At 42.4% G+C, this 21,858-nt stretch overlaps 1 protein-coding gene across 10 annotated transcripts in view; it reads right to left on the reverse strand.

The window, feature by feature from the left end:
* Positions 1-1,264: 1,264 nt before the first annotated feature.
* Positions 1,265-21,858, reverse strand: part of NAV1 (neuron navigator 1) — a 678,674-nt gene continuing 658,080 nt past the window's right edge. For all 10 annotated transcript variants that reach the window (XM_078644181.1, XM_078644180.1, XM_078644179.1 and 7 more), the window contains 5 exons: positions 21,387-21,458; positions 13,677-13,873; positions 12,072-12,190; positions 5,293-5,490; positions 1,265-2,138 (listed from right to left, as the gene is read on the reverse strand). In XM_078644181.1, coding sequence (XP_078500307.1) covers positions 2,043-2,138; positions 5,293-5,490; positions 12,072-12,190; positions 13,677-13,873; positions 21,387-21,458 — 682 coding nt within the window. In that variant the 3' untranslated portion in view covers positions 1,265-2,042. The remainder of the gene's footprint in view (positions 2,139-5,292; positions 5,491-12,071; positions 12,191-13,676; positions 13,874-21,386; positions 21,459-21,858) is intronic.

Below are 21,858 nucleotides of genomic sequence, written 5' to 3' on the forward strand. Positions count from 1 at the left end.
CCACAGGTACCTTTAAAATCGCAACACTACCGAAAAAGAGTTCTCAAAAAGGGCTACAAATGAAGCAAAATCAAACAAGAAAGCTGTAATTCTCGGTGTAAGCTTAAATAAATAAGCCTCTATAGTCTACTCGCATTCCACGTCTTACTTCAGAGCAAGGATATTAGAAAATTAATGTCCTAAAGTAAAATCCTATTTAGGCCAGGGGTGTACCAAAGTATCATTCCACTGGAATGGCTGGGGGTAATTAGTCATCTTTCAGTAGAAAAACATTTCAAAAAGGATCCAAGGATTCAAAAAGAAATGTATTCTCTTGAAAAAAATAGTCAGCGAAAAAGCCAATCTGCAGGTTTTTCTACCCTAGCAGATCTATCTTGTAGATTTTGCTTATACTATTAAACAAGTAGTTATTAAATTCCATAACTTTTGTAATGTTTGTCAAGTCCTTCAATTTCACGGACCCCTAATTTAGACTCGTCATTTTATTAGCTACAGAGTAAACTACTTAGAATTGAAAGACTATGCAACTAAGGAGGGAATTAATAACTACATGGACGACTTCAAGATTAAAAGTGAACCTCTTTCAAAAAGTATACATTCACTAACAGCAAGACGTGCAGCAAACTTTGAAGACAACTCCTAATTACATTAAAATAGGTTTAAGGCGAGCTTCTAAATTATGAATTTCTTTTTCTGAAAACAGAAGGTAGTGCCGGTTTTAAAGATACTAAGTCATATCTAATTAACTAATCGACCCATTTGAAGTTCCTCTTCTAAACAGAGAAGAGAGAGTCTCGTAAAGCTCTTTCCAATTGGTTCTTCCACATGAGATCATCTGAACCAATAAGGGAAGGAGCAATACAACTTTGACCACAACAGTATGACATATTTTGTTCGGACGGTTCTAAATACCTTTTGCCACCATGTTGTGAAATTCATTTAATCGGAAAAAAGATTAGAGGTGGTCTCTGCCCCAAACCGGGCAACCCCTGTTCAGCCAAGATCCCCGTTGCAGTATAAACGTCTTTCTGCCAAGGCACAGAAATTGGGTGCAGCTACCATGCATGGAGGAACCTGAAAGCCAAGAGGACCTATGAGGTGTGTTTGTACTGGATGGTCATCCAGTCAGCACCAGTTTTATGAAGACATGCTGACGGCACCTGTGATTGGGGATAGGAGAAAGGTCAAAATAAGGGGCTGGGCATGTCATAAGGCAGAAAATTGACACAAATCATAATTAAGTGAAAATAAATATCAAAAGATAGACAAAGAAAAAGGATTTATTCAAAGTCCTTCCTCAACGACGACCATGCAAGTTAAATAAAAGTACAAATACAGTCTTAACAGTCCTTATCTCTAACTTTATGCTCTGCTGAAAGCAAAGTGTTTTTCCATGTCACCGATTGTTTGTCCACGTCACTGATTGTTTTTCCTATCCGATGCTTTCCTGTACTTTTTTAAAAACACAGCCCATGTTCTGGTGGAGGTTCCCCACTTGATATGTGTTGAGAGAGCACTCCTTCAGTGGTTTCCACGTTGCCACCTCCAGAGTGAGTCCGGTTGATGGCTGTGCCGTTAAATATCTCCATTCCAGAGGGAGTGCACAACACTGGGCAACAGTGGTTCCCTACTAGTGAACTTGCTCCTCAGCCAGGCTGGAGCTGCAGAGGTTCCCCAGCAATATTTGTGAGGCCGATACCTGTGGCCTGGCAGGCGTCTTCCAGGATTTTCTAAGTGAGCACCAGGTTTATTTGCTACAGCCGCCATCCATTCTGAGTGTGTCAAGCTGGCAGCAAAAGAGAAAAAATGGAGACGCAACATCCCTCTTAAGCATGTCCCTGCGTAAATCAAGTGGGAAAAATGGTCTTCAAGTGCATTGAGATTTGGGGCGAGGTGAGCTCAGCTTCCTCCACCTCTTATAAAAAAAAATCCTGTGTTGACAGCGGAAAAACTGTTAAAAAAAATCTTTGATAGTTTGTAAAACCACAGATCTGGCCGGCTTGAGTCACCTTCACGCCCGGTGTCCGAGCCGCATAGCTCATTTAAAGTGTTGCTTGCAGGTTTGGGTCCCCCATGGTTTCACAGTCCGGAGACTCTATGTAGTTGGCAGCCTCTTGCAGCTTTAGAAGCATAGCCATCTGTGAGGTGAGAGAAAAGAGGGTTGAGGTCTTTTTAATGATTCTATGCATTCAGGCTGCCCATCCAATCAAACAGTCAATTGAACTAAACACCAGACACAACAACAGTACTCTTGTAAGTCCACATTAATTCGATAGCTCTTCCTCTCAAGGAACCCCAGCAGGGGTGTTATGATCAGGTCATCTCTGCCCTGCAACACCCTCAGGTGGTCCAGGACTGAATCAGCACAAAGCCTGTTGGTGCCCTCAATATTCTTGCTCTCTACTGGTGCCTACAATCATTTTTTTTCTGGGCGTAGCTTTCCTGCCTTCACATTCCTGTCCTCAGCACTACCTACTAATTTAATACTAGCATGATCTGTCAGAATGCTTCTTTTAGGTCCTGAACACCCTTACTGCATTCTCAGAACTGCTCTCATACACTGATTTCCCAGGACACCATCCTCTTGCTGTTCTACAGCTCAGACGGTCCACATTCTCCCTCCCCGACATTCATATTAAATGGATTCAATATTTTTTTAACACTCATAGGAGTGCCAATGCACCTTTGCACAGCGCTCTAGATGTGCACCTCAATCCTACCTTGCAATGTTCCCCCATTTCCATTCCATCACTACTCCACACATGCACCTATATCTCAACTTGAAGCACATAATCCTCATCCATGACTCCTGACAGCACAAATGTATACAGCCTCTTGGTATTAGATGCGATTGCAGGATCATGAGCCTACACAGAGGTCTTCCTGTGTATCTGCTGGTCTGCCTATCCTCACCACATTTCCTGTACTGAAACCCATTTTGATAAGAGGTAGAAGTGCACTAGAGAAGAACATGTTACTTACCTTTCACTACCTGTTCGCAGTCTGTCGATCAAATGCTGTGCATTATCCTACAATCTAGTGTTGTATTTGGAATAGTACAGGTTGTTTACTTGAAGAGATCAAGTATCAGTTTTGAGAATGATGTGGGATTACATTTCAAAGTTCACAATGTATCAATAATCTGACTGACTTAGATTATGTTCTTGCTTTTTCATAGAAAATGCTTTGTAAAGTAAAGTAGTAATAACATACATGTGAATCTACAGTGCGACAAGCACTAACAGTTGACTACACATAGCACGACTAAATGTGTTTGACAATCCACCTTGCAATGCCTGCTTAGGAACTAGGCTGATCCTCGTAGGCTTTAGCAAAAGCAACATTAAGTTGGTTAGTCTTATAAAAATTCCTAGTCCTATCAATATAGTGGTTGAGCTATGCAACTATATAGACGTGTTAATATTCATTGGTGTAATAGCAATTTTCAAGACAGCCTCACAGTCAAGATTCCTCCTTTCACCTTCCTCCGGTGTAGTTGTAATTACATTCTATCTTTGGCGTCTTAGATTTCAATAGGTGCCACAGAATTTGCTTTGCCTGTCTGTAGCACTGAGGATCATATGTAGGAAGGGGAGCTCCCTGTAAGGGCTTCTTTTAAAGCGAAAATAAGAGTCGCATTCCTCCTCGTTCACCTTAACTCTATAAAGCAAACCAGCCTTTTGTATTAATATTTTGTATGCAGTGACCTCATGTGATAGTGTAAATCTTATTGGGTAGGGAACAATATCCTCACTTGGTAACCCTGCTACACTTGTTCATGCTCCTCTGGTTCTGGTGCTTCTATATATGCCAGCGGAGACTCCACCAACGGTCGACACCTGAAGTACAGAATTTGGGTTTAAAAGACAGACTTCAAGGTCTAACCCCTAGATTGCAGAATAATGCAGTTTACAATGCAAACCTAAGTCTGTGTCATTTGTAGCACTAGCCCCTGATAGTTGTGGATAAAATCTTATCGGTATAGAGGAGAAGTCCTCTATGGAGCCTGGTCCTTCTCTAGGAGACTTTTGACATGATTTTAAGGAACAGATGTAGTTTTTAAAGTCTCCACAAAGGTACATTTTCCCTCTTTAGGAACAGGATGCTCTGAATACAGAGCATTAAATTCTTTTCAGGGCCACAATTATATCTATTTCACTTTAAAGAACCAATTTATGAACAAGCTCTCAAGTAGGTCTGTCTAAAGGTTACATCTTAACAGAGGAACAAAAACAATGCTAAGTTACACGTGTCTATATCATGTTTTAAGTCTCTTTTCATACTCTTCAAACAATTCTTTGGCTTGTGATTTTGTCTCAGGAGCCTGTGGAATGGCCAAAACGACAAAGGGTTTTTGTGTGTGAAAATCCATTGAGGTTTACTTGAAATACCAAAATACCCCTGTGTCTCAGAGGATGTGTTCAGGGACCTCTGTGTACTTAGCCTCCTTCATGCTCAAGTGTTGAGATTTGGAGTCGCTGGGTGAGCGTGTTGCACAGTTTCAGAAAGCTGGATAAAATTAACCCAGGCACCACTGCACATAACGCATAGCATTCCTCTTTTTATATTCTTAATGTACCTGATTTAAAGCTACTAAAAACCTGACACGATGTTAATGTGATCTCAGGGAAGAACACCATCACAAAGTTTGTGGACGTATAGTCCTAGAAATGTCAAAGGACACTGTAGAAAAAACATAAAAGGCCATTTTGTCCATAACGAATATAAAAAGTACGGGGAGAAGCCACATACATGAAGCAATTTGGGGTCATTCTCGTAATACCTGTATGACTGAGTTCCAAAGTAAAACTCTTTTGAAGATGATTGGGTCTTAACAAGTTACCCTCCCTTGTAGGATGATTACCTGAGAATGGCATGCAGGGTGTGTAACATTGTGGGCCTCGGGTAGATATATTTACTTCTATTGTGCTGAGGCTACATGCACACATTGTAAGTTTTATGAATATCAAAATTCCTTTCTGAGCTCAACCAATAAATGGTGGAATTAACTACAACCTGTGAATTTCCGAGATTTTCATGCTGTAAAAATGATATATTAGACTATTGATGAGAAATAATGATATGTGGATTTGCAACTGTTTGCCTAAGAAATGCATGTTCACAAGATTGAAGCTTGAAACAAAGCTCTTTCTCCAAAAAGGAACTAATCACAGAATTCTGCCTCCATCATCCTAGAAACATTACACTAATTTACACAAAAAATTATCGAATTAAACTGCAATGACCTGATCAGGTTACACCAAAAATGAAGTATTCTCCATCTGTACTAACCAAGGGGTCTGTGTCTAAGGAGTTTGGCGTGGTGTCTTTCGTGGTCCTTTCTTCGGCAGAGGAGGTGCTGCTGAGGGGTCCGACAGTGGGTGGGGGCAGGTGGTACAGCTTAGACTGGTCCTGCTGAGCAGAGGGCCATGGCAGTGTGTCTCTCACCCATTCCACCGGATCTTCCCATGCCGCTTTCTGCCCATGCACCTAAAGAGAGAAAAGATTACGTTTTATAGATGAATGCCATGCAGAGTTGTTGGTAACCTGATTAAATTGCTAATACAGAGCCAACTTTCCTTTGTAGCTAGCTAGCAGTGGCAGCTGGTGACTTTTAAAAGATGTGGGAGTAGCTGTTGGGGGTGGGTATGAGTCGCTGAGCGAAGCAGTTGAGCCTGAATGGCATAAGAGGGTTTGTGGGGGTTCTCCCCGCAAGAACGCTTTAAAAAAAGAGGGGCAAATTGTCCTTTTCAAAACTACTTTTGATAACAAATTTGATGAAAAAGCAAAAAGATTAAAGAACCAATTCTGTAGGTAAGGCTTTAAATTTTTTAGAAACCTGAAAGAGCGTCCCATATCTTGATGAATTTTTCTACATGCATAACATTGTAAAACAGAGGATGTCAAGTGACTAAAGACTAGAGATTGATGCCTGGTTCTGGCTTAGTTTGAGGTCCAAAATAAACCAGTCTCATGTAGCTCCCTCCTGCCAAAAAAAATCTAAACTCGGGTGCGAAGAATTAAAGACAGAGCATTAACCTTTGATGTAAAATAGAAGTAAAAGACATCTAGTGGCTTACCTGCACAGCAGGAAGCCAGAAAAAATGGGGCCAATCCCCGCTTTGTAGCTTGACCGAAAGGTATGATTTTAGGCAAATATTTAATTTCCGAGAGCCTCCTTTCCCTTAATTATCGATATAAGAGCAACAAATATGGAAGTTCAAGCTGTACAAAAATCTCGTGTGTAATTTAATGGACTATAAGGTTGTCCTTGTTTGACAAAAATCTTGGCCAAATCGATTTGCAATTGACAAATCACTTGCTGTCGTGCCGTATCACTAATAGCACTTATTGTCAGGGTGGAGGGAGAATGATTATAAACTAGCTAGTAAATTCCTGTTTAAAACCTATCACTTTTAATAAATGCCAATGATGGAATGATACAATCCAATCTTTTAAGGTGAAACCCTTCGGTATGTTAAAAAAAAACTTTTTGTGGAGAGAGTCATCTGGGTGCACTGGTCGCCCATGTATGTGGTGCCCGCACATTTCAATCCTGTCACTCAGGTTCCTGGCTCCACATAGAGCAACTGGGCTCTCAGGCAGTGATCATGCCATTGTTGGAAAACGAGGCATTCGTTGTGAGGCCTCCACAAATAATGGGTCTACATTTGTCCTTCACTGGGAACCAAACACCCCATTGTAGCTCTTGATTTTCAGAGGGTAGCGCTGTTGGGCAGTCTAAGGTCTACTCAAGGGAGGTGGTGTAGTTCTAGTAATCTCCATTTACAGGTACGCAGAAATAACACTCAATAATTGATTGTCCACACTGTACTTTTCTTTATAAAAAGGAAGAGTACATGTATTACACACACACACACACACACACTACTCAATACTATGCATCAGTTTACAAATAAACATAAGCTGTTGGAAATACTTCTTGACATTGTGTACACATTCCCACCCCACATGTATGAACATCATCTTGCCCCTAAATTCAGTGGGTTAACCATAATGTGGAGCGAGGGCCCTTCCCACTTGCACAACCCTAGTTGCACCCTTTTCCCATTATCTCAACAAGCATTTATAATGGGAACACCTACCATAGTGACACATTACCCTGACTGAACATATCAGACGGACCATTCAGTATACACATGTTAATCACAGTGGCTGACAGTCTGGTTGTTCAACTAATGCAGTAGCAGGAATACATGTCTAGGGGTCATTTCTCGGGAAGCGCGGTGGCGCTCCCCGACTTTGCTTCGCGGGGGTCTAGGATTGAGAGCCTGTGCCTCGTAGGCACCATCACAGGGGCGTGATGGCTCTCCTCAGCATCTCCTTCCTCTGGGGACAGCCCCCGGGACCTGACCCACCCTGGGGCACATCGGAGACCGGCGGCAGAGCCCCACGCGCTTCGATGTCGGTCCGATTAAAGGTCAAAGGTCGACTACCTTCTGTTGGGCTTATCTCTGCCCCTGTGGGGCGGATTTCAACAATCACAGCCTCCGCTTTCTAATGGTGGCCAGCCCTAGTCACCTGGAGCACTTTTTGCCATCCTCTTAGCCTCCAAGAGGGTGAACGCAGCAAGGAGCTGTCTTCACTGGCACCCTGAGCCAGCCTTTCACCTGGCTCTCCTTCTGGGCCTCTCTTCTCCTTGTGCAGAAGCCCAGGTTTCTTCTCACTGGCCCTGGACTCTCTGAAAGGCGCAGTCCAGAGTCCTGGGGTAGTCAGGGGGTTCCTCCTTCCAACTGCCCTTGGTGCCAGCAAGACCACACCCCAGAGAGAGTTCCTCTTCCTGTGCAAGACCTTTTAAGACTAATTGGATGGGGCTAGCTGAAAGGCACTTCTACCCTATCCTGCAACGACATCAACGCTCTGCCCTTGCGCCCTTCTTCCTGCACAGGCCTCTGGGATACTTCAAAATGGCATCTTGCAGGGGTCTCATGCCACATTGTCTCTCAAAAGCCACTTTACCCCTTTGCTGCCTTCATGGCCTGGGCCCGGAGTAGGCCTAGTGCCTGGGTGACAGCTGCTTATTAATACCTTGCAGCTTCACCCCATCTCTCCCTCCTGGAGAGAAGACCTTCGCCCTTGGGAATGCTTGCAGTGAAGGGCTAGGCCTCTGATGCTACAGCTTGAGGAGGAAGGTAATTAATACAGCCTGGCAGGGTCACACCCGGCCGGGCTCTGGTTATGAGCTGACTCAGAAGAATATGACATTTCTGAATGACCCATAAGCAGTACAGATATGGCTTTGGACTCCGTAGAATAATAATTTTTACACAACTTACAGTGTACTTTGGCGTGTGTCTGGAGTTTGTAGGCCCTAGGGTACTGAACAACCCCATGTGGTCTGTCTCCATAGTGGAATAATGGAGAGTTCCTACAATGAAACAGTAAAGCACACCGACTTTCCCTTACATGTGTATCTCCACATTATAAAGCCTATTCCATATCACCACCCAACTCTGCATAATTCCTTGCCACACCATTCTATCTGTATCAGCTCCTGGGCTGCGCACAAAAGGAATCTTTCCCAGCGCAGCCCTTACATGGGTGCATATGTTTACACATGTAACCAGTCCGATGCCCCTTACGCTGACTGCAGGGCAAGCGGCCTTATCTCACAAGGCGGACACGGGGAAATCCACATGCTGTCCATTTTATCATGAGTTCACTGTGGGTGAGTCCCAGCTTATGAAGCTCTCCCACAGTAAAAGCTCAAAAACCAGGTGTTCAAAAAGCGAACCATCCAGGCGGCTTAGATGGTCAGAACCACCTTCTCACACACGCTGCGCCCAGCTGTTTCCTATGGGGAAGAAATAGCCACTATGCATGGGTGCTCTTACCCTAGTCAGCTATAACCAGTGACCAGGGTTCTGACCAGACCCCCTACTCACCAGTTATCCGCTCAGACCACCTAGGTCTTCCAGCCATGAGACCTCCAACAGTTACAGGGATCCCAGACTGCCCTAGGAACCCTCCTGGCTCTAAGTTAGATGCATCTAGGTCACTCACGGTCTACATGGACTGAGCCTAACTAGGCCTACCCTTGCCCTTGGTCAACCAACACTACGCCTACCATCTCTCTGGACAAGGGAACAGTGCCTCAGCACTGCTGCGGTCACCCGAGATAGGTCTAAACCCCATCCCTGGGTCACTACCTAGTCCCTCTTCTGGAGATTATTCCACCCAGTACCCTCCTTCCCTTGGGTCCCTGCACCCTAAAACTGCACCTCCCTGGACCCTCACCCAAAGCCTGTCACTGGGGTCATTCAGCTGCCACAACCCTTTCAGGATGACAGAAAGGTGCTTCTCCCTTAGAGAGAAGCACCTTTGGCCTCTGGCCTGGCTCCCTGATCGGACCTCAGACCGGCTTCACTACCACACTAGCAGTGCCAGGGAGTAATACTGAGGGTGCCTCATCAGACATCCTGCAGCTCATTCCCCCCCATTGGTAGCTGCCCACAGAAACTACTCCGAGAACTTAGACCCTTTCCTTGTTCTCTGCTGTGAGAACAGGCCTGTGCACACTTCCCTCCGAGAGACATGCCTTCCTCTCAGAGTATCCTTAGAGAGCCTGTAAGCCCCGATTCCTGCTTAACCAAGGCCGACCTCTCAGAGCACATCTTAGTCCCCCTGCAGCGCCCTGGGAGACTGTCCAGGGACCCTCATGATCCCTGGTTGGCCTGCGCCACCCCCTTCTGAAACACAGGGTCCCTTCACTTAGGATGGGCCCCAACTGTCTTCAGAGTGGTACTACCACAATTAGCCAGGGACCCTCAAGATCCCGGCTTGGCCTGCACCTCCCTCCTCAGAAGCATTGGGTCCCTTCACTTAGGATGGGCCCCACCTGGCTTCAGGGTGGGACTATCTGCATTGAGCTGAGGGGTGGGGGGGGTCGGGCGGGGTCATGCTCCTGGTCCTGGTTCTGACCTCCCAGGACCTACCTGACTGGACACTCGGCCAGGCATCGTCGCCCCAGCCACCACTTCAGGTTCACAACACAAGCTGCAGGATGACATCTTTTTGCTTCCTTGGGTAACCGCCTACCCGACCCAGACACCTCAAGATCAACCACTAACCCTTCACCTGGAATCTAGGGAGTCCGACACCCCCTCTCCGATCTCTTCTGGGTAGGTTACCTAGCCCACCTAGAGTACCTAGGGGCTATCACTACACATCATAGCTCAATAACTACCCTGCTTTGGGGCCAACAACCAGCATGGGCCACCCCTGGGTTGCTCACGCTCCCCACCAGTTAACCTGGGGACCTGCCGGACACACAACTCTCCCGCACCCTCCTCCCACCATGGGAAAATATTCTCGGGACCCCCACCATGGGAACCCCAGGGGTGTCACTACCCGGGGTCAAGAAACCTCCTGCCTCATCCTTCCAGTGGTTTTGGCCTGCGCCAATGGCAACAAAAATTTCAGCTGGGGAAGGCTAGCTGGGGCCCCTCCTGTGGAAACCTACTCTGCCCTTGAAAAGCGCAGGAATTTCCCTGGACTCCCTACTTCTCCTGTCCCCCAAAGTCAGATCCACCACTACACCCCAATCTGTGTTGTGGGTATCAGTTGCTGTCCCTATACCTCTTGAGAAGAGACCCTCCTCTTGCAGGGGTAGTGTGTGCAGTGTTAGGGTTCAAAGTGTACAGTATGGCTTAGAACACATATGCAATCCTTTCCTGGAAAGCCCCACCCGCCATCACATTATCATCAAAAGAACTCAGTTATATAAAAAAGTTTAACCTTCAAACCATAATATCTTCACATGACATATGCGTGCGGGGCTTTCCTTTCCCATACTTTTAGCTCACATAACCAAACCATTGCACCTTACTGCATATTCCTACTGTGAAACAGTAAAGCACACTGACTTTCCCTTACATGTGTCTCCCCACATTATAAAGACTATTCCATGTCACCACCCAACTCTGCATAATTCCCTGCCACACTATTTTATCTGTACCAGCTCCTGGGCTGCGCACAACAGGAACCCTAGCTGCAGCACAGCGGCCTTATCTTACAAAGCGGACACCGTTGAAATTCACAAGCAGTCCATTTTATGATGAGTTCACGGTGGGTAAGTCCAGGCTAATGAGGCTCTCTCACAGTAAAAGCTAAAAAATCTGGTGTTTAAAAAGTGAAAAATCCAGGTCGCTCAGATGGTCAGAACCACCTTCTCACAGCCATTCATCAATCACACAGAATACCAGGCTCTACCTTAACATGTCGGCGTACTCTGTCTGCTAAAACTGGTTGTCCTGAACAGAAAAATAAAAAGGCCTACATCCTGGCAAAATGCTCCCAGACTGTCAGGGTAATTTATTTTTTGTTTTTCATAACAAACTTCAAGTCAAGTTTAGGGGATTGTTTTTAGAAAACAAAGTTTGGTGAAGGGCTCTAAAACATGGCGGCCACTCACCCAACGTTCAGTGCCTTCAGAGATGCCACTGTGATGGCTGCTTCTTTAAAAGCACAGGTATCTATGCAAGGTCAGCAGGTATCTCTTAATATGGTGGGTGGCAGTCCAGCCAAAGTGGTGGAGGAAAGACCCTTCTCACTCTGACGGGCATAGGGTCGCTCTCCAAAGTATAAATCAGGCCAAAATACTTCAAAAGCTGTAGTTGTCACACAACAGACCAGAAGTGGAAGCAAGGTGCCAGTGATGACATGAAGCGAGAAGGCCACCCTACTCCACATTGCTCATGAGACTTTAGTTTGTATGCCAGCACAGTGGTGATCAAATAAAGGGAATGCAGGCAACAACAGCTGAGCCTGGTCATAAGACAACATGTTGGTCTTCCACAGGATTTTACATGGATGGACTTCTAAGTGCTGGGGGAGCCAGGCCAATAAGAAAATGTAAAAAGAATCCATGAGGGTTTGTTGAACAAAGCAGGGATTTAATATTTCTCAAATGGAATGGAATCCAAGTAATAATATGAAAAAACTGTGCAAAAATTAAGTAAGTAGGATAAGTAAACAAGGAGTGAGAACGATGGAGCAATGTAGGTTTTCATGTTGCAACAGTCAAAATGTTTCCATTTAATATGCCATACCTTAATGCCATCTTTCGCACCTTCCTGCAGGTACGGTATGATGGAATTATTCCACAGGTCGATAAACCAGACGCGGAAATCTTCAACCCCAATTGGACAGGACAGGAAGAAGCAGGGCCCTAAAAGATGAGACAAGAACATGCGTTGGTTATCAAGAAGAGACACACATGGTCGAAGAGTGAGATTAGGTACAGTGACCGGGTTGGGGCACACTGCTGGAGGACTAACCAGCAGTGCATGGGCTGGTGTGATTCCACTGTGCTGAGATCTTGGAAAACAGAATCATGGCAGGCAGTCCAGTGAAGAACAACTGGAAGAGGATCAATTTTATAACACAGGCTCCATGAAAAGAGTCTCATTCATCAAGTAGTACTAGAAGCGATACTAAGCGTGTTAGGAGCATCAGTCGGAGAAATAATGGCAGTATCAGTAATTACTACAGGACTAGAGGTAGCACATGTAACACTGAAAAACTACACACTACTTGTAGCAGAAGTACTTGTAGAAATATAACTAGGCATGTAACAGTAGTAGTAGAAATTGTAGTAGAACTCATCATACCAGTAGTCACAGTAGTAATACAGCATTAGTAATAGTATTTGGCACAGCATTCAGTAGTAAGACCGAGTAATGGCTCCATTAAAAGAACCAGTAGATACAGTAGTATTAATAGTACTTGATGTACTAGCAATACGGTCAGTAGAAATAGTAATGGCACTAGGTACAGAACTACAACAGTACTACTGTGAAAAGCAGTACTAATAGCTTCAATACAATTCAAATATTGTTATAGTCCTATATAGTGCTTAATACTGCAGTATTGGCATCACCGAGCAGTGTAAATCAAATAATTTACCAATGACCAATTTGATTAAAGCAACTGTACTGAAATGCTGACTTGGTCTCATGGACATTTAAACGTGTGACTGAAAAACTACTGCAGATGTCACCAGTGAAGGTTTAGCTCACTGAGCAATTTTGCTGGCAAAATATAATGTTCTATTTCATATGTAATGAAATACAATTTATTTTTCCGTTTTTCACAAGAAAAAAAGTTAATGAAATGAGGCTGAGTAGATTTCTCTAGAAGAGGAATCTTTCAATTACTGTTTTTTTGCTGGTAGTAGCAATACAGATTTGAGATAAACATAGGAGAATAACTTTAGAATTGGTCAGTGGATGGCTGTAAGAGTAGGCACACATGGTCAAGAGATGTAGATATACAACAAAGCCTTCTACTGTCACATTCTAAGAGATGCTGTCAGCGTCACTTTTGCTGAACTCCGAATCAGACACGTCTGAAGCTTTTGTGAGGTGGGGACAACAATTTTAAAACTTTGGTTTCGGATTCAAGGAGCTGCTCATAATTAAGAAAACATGTAGACTTGGAAAATAGAAAACAGATAATCTGTCTCCACCTAGTGTGGTGTTGCCAAGTTAGCGCCATCGTAAAGGAACAGGTCAGAACCTACTTTTTAATATGCAAATACATGGTGTAGCAAGGGAACGGATTCCCAAAAAACACAGACCCAGGGAAAAGTGCACCTATGCCTTGCCCTTGTGAAGCCCTGTTCACAGGCACTCTTCGGCATGGAGCTCGCTTACCAATGAGGAAATCCGAAGTGCTGTGCTTTTCCAGGAATGTGTGCAGGTGGTACCAGAGCTTTGGAACCCAGTCCAGGACCCTGAGCAGCTCCTCCCTGTTGGCATTAATGTCGCTGTCCGATTCCAGGAGCTTCCGGCGGAGGTAACGAACCAGGAAGCCATTGGCGGGTTCCACATTATTGGAGAAGGTAAGCATTCTGGGGAAAAGGCACACATTCATTAAAAACACCTGCTACATGCAGAGACACGCGAGAATACAGTGCCACATGCAGAGCTGGCTGGCAAGGACTAGACACAAAATTGTTACAAGGAATCCATTCATTCATGTATGGGATTCTCTACCCAACTTGAAGACTCAACCTAGGTTTAACACTGAGCTTCGCTTCAAAAACTATAAGGGGCTTCGAGATCTTACATCAACAGCCATAATTAGTGCAAATCACTAACATTTTCAAATGTTTTTGTGCCTCTAGAAGTGTGCGGTACAGATGTCAGTATTTTACACAATATTTTATAGTGAGTATTAACATAAAATCTGGGTTAAATGTATAATAAAATATTTTCACTCTAAATACATTTTACACTCCGATTCTCAAACAACCTCAGTTATACCCTGAAATCTTTTATCACTTATTCATAAGCTTCATATATATGTCATACATTGAAGCATGACCCTATCACTTAATATTAACATTGGATACATTATTATTCTGTTTATAATTATGAAGGGGGATAGTTTTTAATTGGGATGACTTTAGCACCCTTTAGGGCAATCACAATTCAGATATAAACAGGTCTCATCCGTTTTATTATGTGCAAAGCCTTCAGTACATACAATCCCCCTTACACTGTGTCTCACTAAAATGAGCTCTGTTCAAGAATGTCGGCTTTTGAACCCGTAATTTGCCCTGACTGTCCCCATCACAAGTTAGCGGTCTTTGCATGGGTTTACTACACAACTGCCCATATTCCGCATATGGGAATTACAGCTTCAAAAACTAAAATGCACAGTTTAAACGACAGATTCTACTGGCAAACAAAGCTACAGGACATATCCATTGCCAAGTAAAATGTAATACAATATCTACTTTGTAAATGTTGATGGGGAAACGTGATCATAAATAGATTTATTTTCACTGAAAAAAACAAAGGTTAAAGTGCCATCGTTAAGTAGAGTAATATCTTATTTTACATTTTTTTTAATTTGAAATTCAATGAACAAAACAAAAACTTAAATGAGGTTATGGTTACGTGAAAATGTAACATGTAGAGTTGTCATCAATGATATGCAATCTGCAAGGTCATATAACGCACACAACGCACAGCATTGGCAGAGGGGTTGTTCAGGGCCTAGCAGGAACATGGATGAGTTAAAAGGTTTAGTATCATCTCATCCCCATAGTACAGATTAATTGACACCATTGTGCCCTTTCCGTGTGAGAGGCCTAGATCAAGTGTTGCCTGAGGGGAGTGATTTCATGCATTGCCCATGAGGCTGCAGTAGATAGAACTGACAGGCAGAGTCAACACTGGATTGGTATTACAAGATTTCTCCGTCTTTTGGAGGTGTATGGAACTCTAGATTTGATGCCACAGGGCCGTAACAAAACAGAAAGGGCATCATTTGTCCATTATATGGAGTTGGATGTGTGTAAGTTTATTCGGACTGGCTAACTTATCACTACCAATAATAAACGAATTTACCTCTCCGAAAAAGCACGTCTTTAAACAATGGCTGAAAAATAATCTAAGGTGGAGTCATTGTTCTGGTGTGTTGTAGGTTCTAGGGATTACAAATCTGAAACCTGTAAGGAAAAAGAACTTGGAATGTCTGATCTCAACACTAGATGGCAGGAGTGTGCAAAGCATGTTTCCTACAGCAGTACATGTTGCAAACACTAATTTACCTTGTAAAGCACCCTGTTTGAGCAATTGTGAACCAGGCTGCAACTAAAAACAAGCACTAGCAACGCCAACAGGACTCACCAATGCAAGATCTATTGGCTTTGTGAATGCTTTTTTTTTGGGGGGGGGGGGGGGGGAGTGGCACAAAAGCCCACACTGCTGTGCAACATATTTTTTTTAAAAGCACTACACGAGGGAGGTGCGGGATGGTAGGGTTGTAGCAAGCATCAACAATAGGAGGGGGGAAAGCAACATGAGGGTTGTGCTGGACAGTGGGCGGCAACACTAAGAGTAAGTGAGTGGAAAATGAAGGAAGGAAGCACCATGCAAAATGGGGAAGCGGAAGGGGAGTAGAAACAGTACCTCAATCACACCACAAGCAGCAGACGGGCACTAATTAAGTAGTCTGTGCTTGGTCCATGTTCCACAAAAAGGAAAGAAAGGGAAGCTTGGCACATGCTGCCCAATTAGGAGGCAGCAAACAAAGGTGACAATGAAGCCGACAAATGGTAAGAAATGAGCAGGCTCCAAGCCCTATATTTTAAACAATACCCCCTCGCAAGTGAGTGCGCATGTGCTGTCACAGGCACAATCTAAAAGAAGACTTCCATGCACAGACAAATTCCTGTCTGCCTACCAGGGTACTGATACAGTGTGTCTAACCCTGAAGAAATTATCAACTAGATCCGCAGATTTTTTCAGCTTGGTTTTTGATGTTTGCATTTCATTTTTGAACTGCATAGACACCTCCGCTCCCCATTCCAAGCTAGGGTGTAAGCTAAGTCATGACTTTTGTATTCAGAGAAAGGCATGCTTTCTTTATGAATGAGTGCCAAGAAGCATAGGTTCTATCAAATAAACATGTTGACTACTGGTAGGTGCTGCTCTGTCTAGGAGGAACTCTCCTTGAGGAGTCAGAGTGCTGAGAAGATCCTGTGACTAGAAGGAACTGCTCAGAGGGATGGTGTAACATGTCTTGGTGCAGTGTATCTAAACATGAAGAAAGATGAAATTTAAACAGTGTGTTTTTTACTTATCCTTTAAGACGTGCATTTTGAGCAGTATAGACCCTTCATGTCAAGTAAGCATTCAAACCAAGCCGGCCAAATACTCGTCATGCCACAAGAGGTACCCAGTGGGAGACTTCAGCACATCATCTGGAGCCAAGTTGCCAGTATCCTTGTTTGAACCCATCTCACCCTCTGACAGCTGCCTAGCATATTTCAACTCTGTTCATCTCCACCTCCCAGGTGTTACATCTTATTACAGACACTTCTAGCTATAGACTGGGCAACTAGTGAGTGTTATGCCAAGTAGGAGGATTGAGATTGGCATTGATAGTCACTTAACTACTTGTAGAGGTTGCCTTTTCTGCCAGATACGTCACCCATACTCCTCTCCAGGTGCTCACCCTCTCTATGCTGTATCACTCTCTCTCTTTTTACTATGACATCTGCCTCTTAACACCAAATAATCACTAAGGTACCACGCACTTGCTGGGTCAAAAACAAAAACTTCTGCAATCTTAAACCCTTCAATCTGGATACGATATATTCTGAAGTGGCGGGGAAAAGGGCACCGCTATCATAGCAAAACAACCTCGCCTGCAAAAAAAACAGCCATATCCCCTCATGTTCCATCTTTCAAATCCTTGAAAGTGGCATAGAACACCTCCACCAACATAACCTTGTGCCAACACATCATTTAAGATTCTATACAAATTTTATTCCTTCTCTCCCCGATGTCACCGCGAAAAAAACTGTGCATAATGACAACTTCTATTTTAGAGGCTTCAACATCAGCTAGGATAAACTATAGTGTGCAGACATTATTGCCTACTAGTTGCTTTTATCCCAATATAATTTGAAACAAGCCTCTCCTTTCCTCACTGAAATCAAACAAAATATTACATCTAATTATTTACTATCAGATTAAAGCGTGGTTGGCTTGACCATTTCATTATCCACCTGGATATTGACCCACAGCTTGCCCCTCTGCTAACACACTCCACAAATAACTGTTCCAAAAAGATGGTGCATGCATATGCCGCCAACTAAATAATGAAAAAGCTCAAGCTCTGAAAGGCATCATCTCCTACAAAACAGTTCTATACTGGGACATGAATGCATCTCAATTATAGGAAAGCTGCACAGCAAGCAGTACCACTAACAGTTGGTTTTCTGATGACTTGGTCTTCAAGAGAAAAGAGGCCATACATAGAGCCGAGGAGACAATGAACGTTCAACTAAACACCCAGATTACACAGAATCATATAGGCCATTTTATAGATCTGGAAGGATGATATTATCTGTTCTAAAGTTAAAAATCTTCAACCCAAAATCAACAACTCACTGGTGCTTGCACAATAAACAGTTCTATTTTGTTAAACCTAACATTAAAAAAGACACATTGACAGCTCAAACACCCACTCCTGTTGCAAATGCAAATACCACCTTGAATGTTTATTAACCAAGTACTCTTCTTGGTATTCTACTCGCACGTCATTCACTGCTTCCCAGGAAGTCACTCTACTTTCAAATACAAACATTGGATGGTTTAGGTTCACTAAACTAACGGTGGGAAAACGATTCAATATCATGAAAGCTCTTAAAGCAAAGTAGTCTCATCATCATGACAGCCGTGATTAAAAATAACTTTGAACTCGTGCATGAATATTGGTGCCAACTTATGAAGGTGTCACTAGAAGAGGCTATCTTCTTGGATTCTCTTAAAAGTGGACAAACGAATCCACAAAAAGCAGGATGACCCAGAAAACTACCAAAGTAATGGCCAGTAACCAATTTGCCATGTTTGTCAAGGGCTCTGAGAAAGAAATTTTAGTAGCAGCAGAACACAGAGGCTTTCAGAAAAGCTGAAGAAACAAAATAGCTGACAGACTGTATGTTGGATACTAACAATGTCTGCTTCTTTATCTTTTTTGATCTATAAAAGGTAGTTTATATACATTTTTTTCATAGATTCATCACGTCCCACAAGTGTTTCAAGAGAGATTCTCAGCTGGTTTTACTCCAACCTATCCAATCACAAACAGCAGGATAGGCTGGTCATTGCCTCTTCTGATCCTATCCCTGCCATCTGCAGAATTCCTCGTTATTTAGAGCTCGCTTGCGCCTATCTATGTTGTTCAATCTGTAAATGGAGTCAATGAGAATCTTGATGGTGGAGGCTGGGGTTACTATTCCTATATACGCACATGACAGAGGTTTGCCTAAAATATCTGCATTCCAATACATTTGTACTCTAAATATAATGCCCTGGTAATTTGCACAAATTACCATTCGCAAACTTCCTCATAGTCAACCCCAAAAATTGAACTCATTCGTAGTAGAAAAACAATTAACAATAAATTTAACAAAGATTGGTCCTCTGAACTTCACATATGCAGCAATTTCCGATTGCTCGACTAATGCCCTATTCTTTCTTTGTTGAACACAATATTTTAATCGCTCTTTTTGTGATATTGTTACTGTTTGTTCTTTGTAAAAAAAAAAAAAATTACTTGATTCTTGATATTGTTGGTCTCTAAAGCACACTGACACTTTTCTTGCATTGTTGAACTTTATACAAATGCTAAATTGTTGACAATCTTTGTTCAAGATTGCCATCACATGACTCAATCCTTTCCAAACCAGCCATTTGACTGCTTTGAGGACCATACGGAGAAAACGAGTTGAATCGCTGTAGAATCAACACAACTTTCATATTTAAGATAACCTGGGTCGAATTGTTGATTTGATTCAAGCTGCACATTCGATTTGAACTTGAACCTTGAGTAATTTTGAACTAGTATGTGCCCAATTCTGTTTGTTTGATTTTTTTTTTAAATACGTTTCTGTTTTTGAGATAGGATTTGTGTTGGTACATTTATGTCTTTTTACCCAACATTAAAGGTCAAAAATTGGACCTTGAAGTTCGTTATAGCTTAACTGCATTCTTGAGTGGCTAGTTAGTGCCCACATACCACATGCAATTTCCCTGAAGAAAGCGTGGCTGTTTGAGCCAAGCTACTAATCGTAATGTAAAAATGTAAATGTTAACTGCATTCTGCCAGGGAATGAATTTGACATTGTAGACTTTATTGGGGTGTCTTCTTGATTTGTATAGATAAGGAGGAGCGTCTTTGCTTGAGGTTTTCAATCAGAGGCTTACATAGCTCTACAGTACTAAAAACCCTTAAAGGAACTGCCATACGTATAAGAGGGGTTGTGGATACAGACAGTCTATTAGTCAAAGCACCCCACTTGCATCTGTTGAGGGTAGAACAAAACATACATCCAGCAAAGCAAAATAAACTTTCAATTCCAGCATGGCTTTAGAAAAGATTTGCAACTATGATAATGTTATACGCAAGACCAATGTAAATATCGGCATGCATCTTGGGTCTATCAAGTCACCACACCCAAGGAAAATATTTTATTTATTGTAATTAATTGTTTAATAATAATTACAATTTAATTATGTTATTAATTAGATGCGAAATACTGAACTATCATGACAACTGTGCAACTGGTTGTTTGAAAACATCTCATAATACACAGTTAGATTTAATTAATGCTCTAAGAAAATTATTCAATATTTTGAATGCTGTTAAATCACTTCTTATCCTATTATTTATATATCTACCAAATAAAAATACCCATGCATATTTAAAATATCTGCAAATGTAAAAGGATGAGCAATTAACTTTCTACTAGTCAGTTTTATAGAATCAACCTAATACGTTTGATCCAGATAGTCTAACCTAGGTTCCAATTTGTTGTGAAGTCTAAGTATATAAACGAACATGCGTTTAGTGCGGTCTCCAGCCACAATTCATAATAGTGCTCATGGAACAGTGATACATCTAGAACATATGCATTATCTATTTCAAGAACACGTACATCCACTTGTACAATAAAAGCAGATATTCTGAATCTGCATTCTATTTAAAATTTCAGTGCTGTTCTAGTGGCATCATCCAACTGTGCCTTACACCACATTAATGCAATTAAAGTAGTGCAGAATAAGAATAAATTGTAATACACGGATTCAATAATTAGATCCGGACTTTAAAAAAAATGCCTGCAGAAAAGAGGAGCCAATGCAGAGAACAGAAAAAATATAATGTAATCATCTTTACATGTGGTACAGGTGGGAGGTGAAAGTCTCCCTTTGTACAGTAGCTTACAGTACACCTTAGAATATTTTGGTGTAGAGCGATTAAACTGGAGCACTATATGTCATGATCTAGATTGTTTCATATTATGTGCTCTCATTATAGTCACTACGCAGAACCCCTGTTCTTTTCTTGAAACCCTCAAAGAGACTTAGCAGCAATCTGAACATTATTCTTTCATGCCAAACAGTTAGGGTGTCAATTTAATTTATTATTCATCATTATTACTAACTGTCTACAACTAACTATTCTATAATCTCATTATGTGTCACATTGACCGGAAAATAGCACAGGCTTCAGTGGCACTTGCCTGTACTCTAAAATCAGACACTCTGTAGAGAGCTGGACTAAGATGCAGCACAAGTGTAGGTTGATTTTGATCTTTGTTTATAACATTTGTGGTATAGATGAGGGATCTTTTCTACTTAAATACTTATGAACCATTAAACAGGGAGTTTAAACTTTCAACTTAAAATTGTAATTTAAACATTTGCAATGAGAATCTGGGTGTCTATAGAGGGTTGCCATAGAGCAGGGCAGAGTAACGCACAGCCCACCCATAGGAAATGAATATTTCATTTGAACTGAACGTCTGAGTAAGATCATCTCAAGTCCACAAAGCAATGTACCTGAAGCTGAGATGAAGACTATGATTAGGCGTCATTTTGACAGGTTGATTGGTGGTTCCGATGATGTAAGGGCTGGAATAAAATACAAAAATGTTTGTTGAAATGCATTTCTGAATGAATATGGAAAATTGTGCATGAAAGGCATCAACCAACTGCATTTATTCCTAGCAGCAGGTTAAGAGGAGAACAAATCATCAACAACGTTCTATTTAATTATGCACAAAAAAAGTATAACCTAGACGCCTTGGATATTAATCTCATGCTCTCATTGACCGAACCTCAAACCTGTAAATTCAGTCTGATAACCTTCAGGAAAATACAGGCATCTAGATAATTGAAGGAGAAAAAGTTACCAAAAGGCCAGTGCCTCTGATTAGAGTAGGGAGGGGATTGAGAACTCCTCTCTTATCAAACATCTTTTCAGCAGCACATGCCTACAGGAACGTTTCCAGGTTTCCTTTTACCATACTGT

Source organism: Lissotriton helveticus, chromosome 5_1 (assembly GCF_964261635.1).
Source record: "Lissotriton helveticus chromosome 5_1, aLisHel1.1, whole genome shotgun sequence".
In the NCBI taxonomy this organism is placed as follows: domain Eukaryota; kingdom Metazoa; phylum Chordata; class Amphibia; order Caudata; family Salamandridae; genus Lissotriton; species Lissotriton helveticus.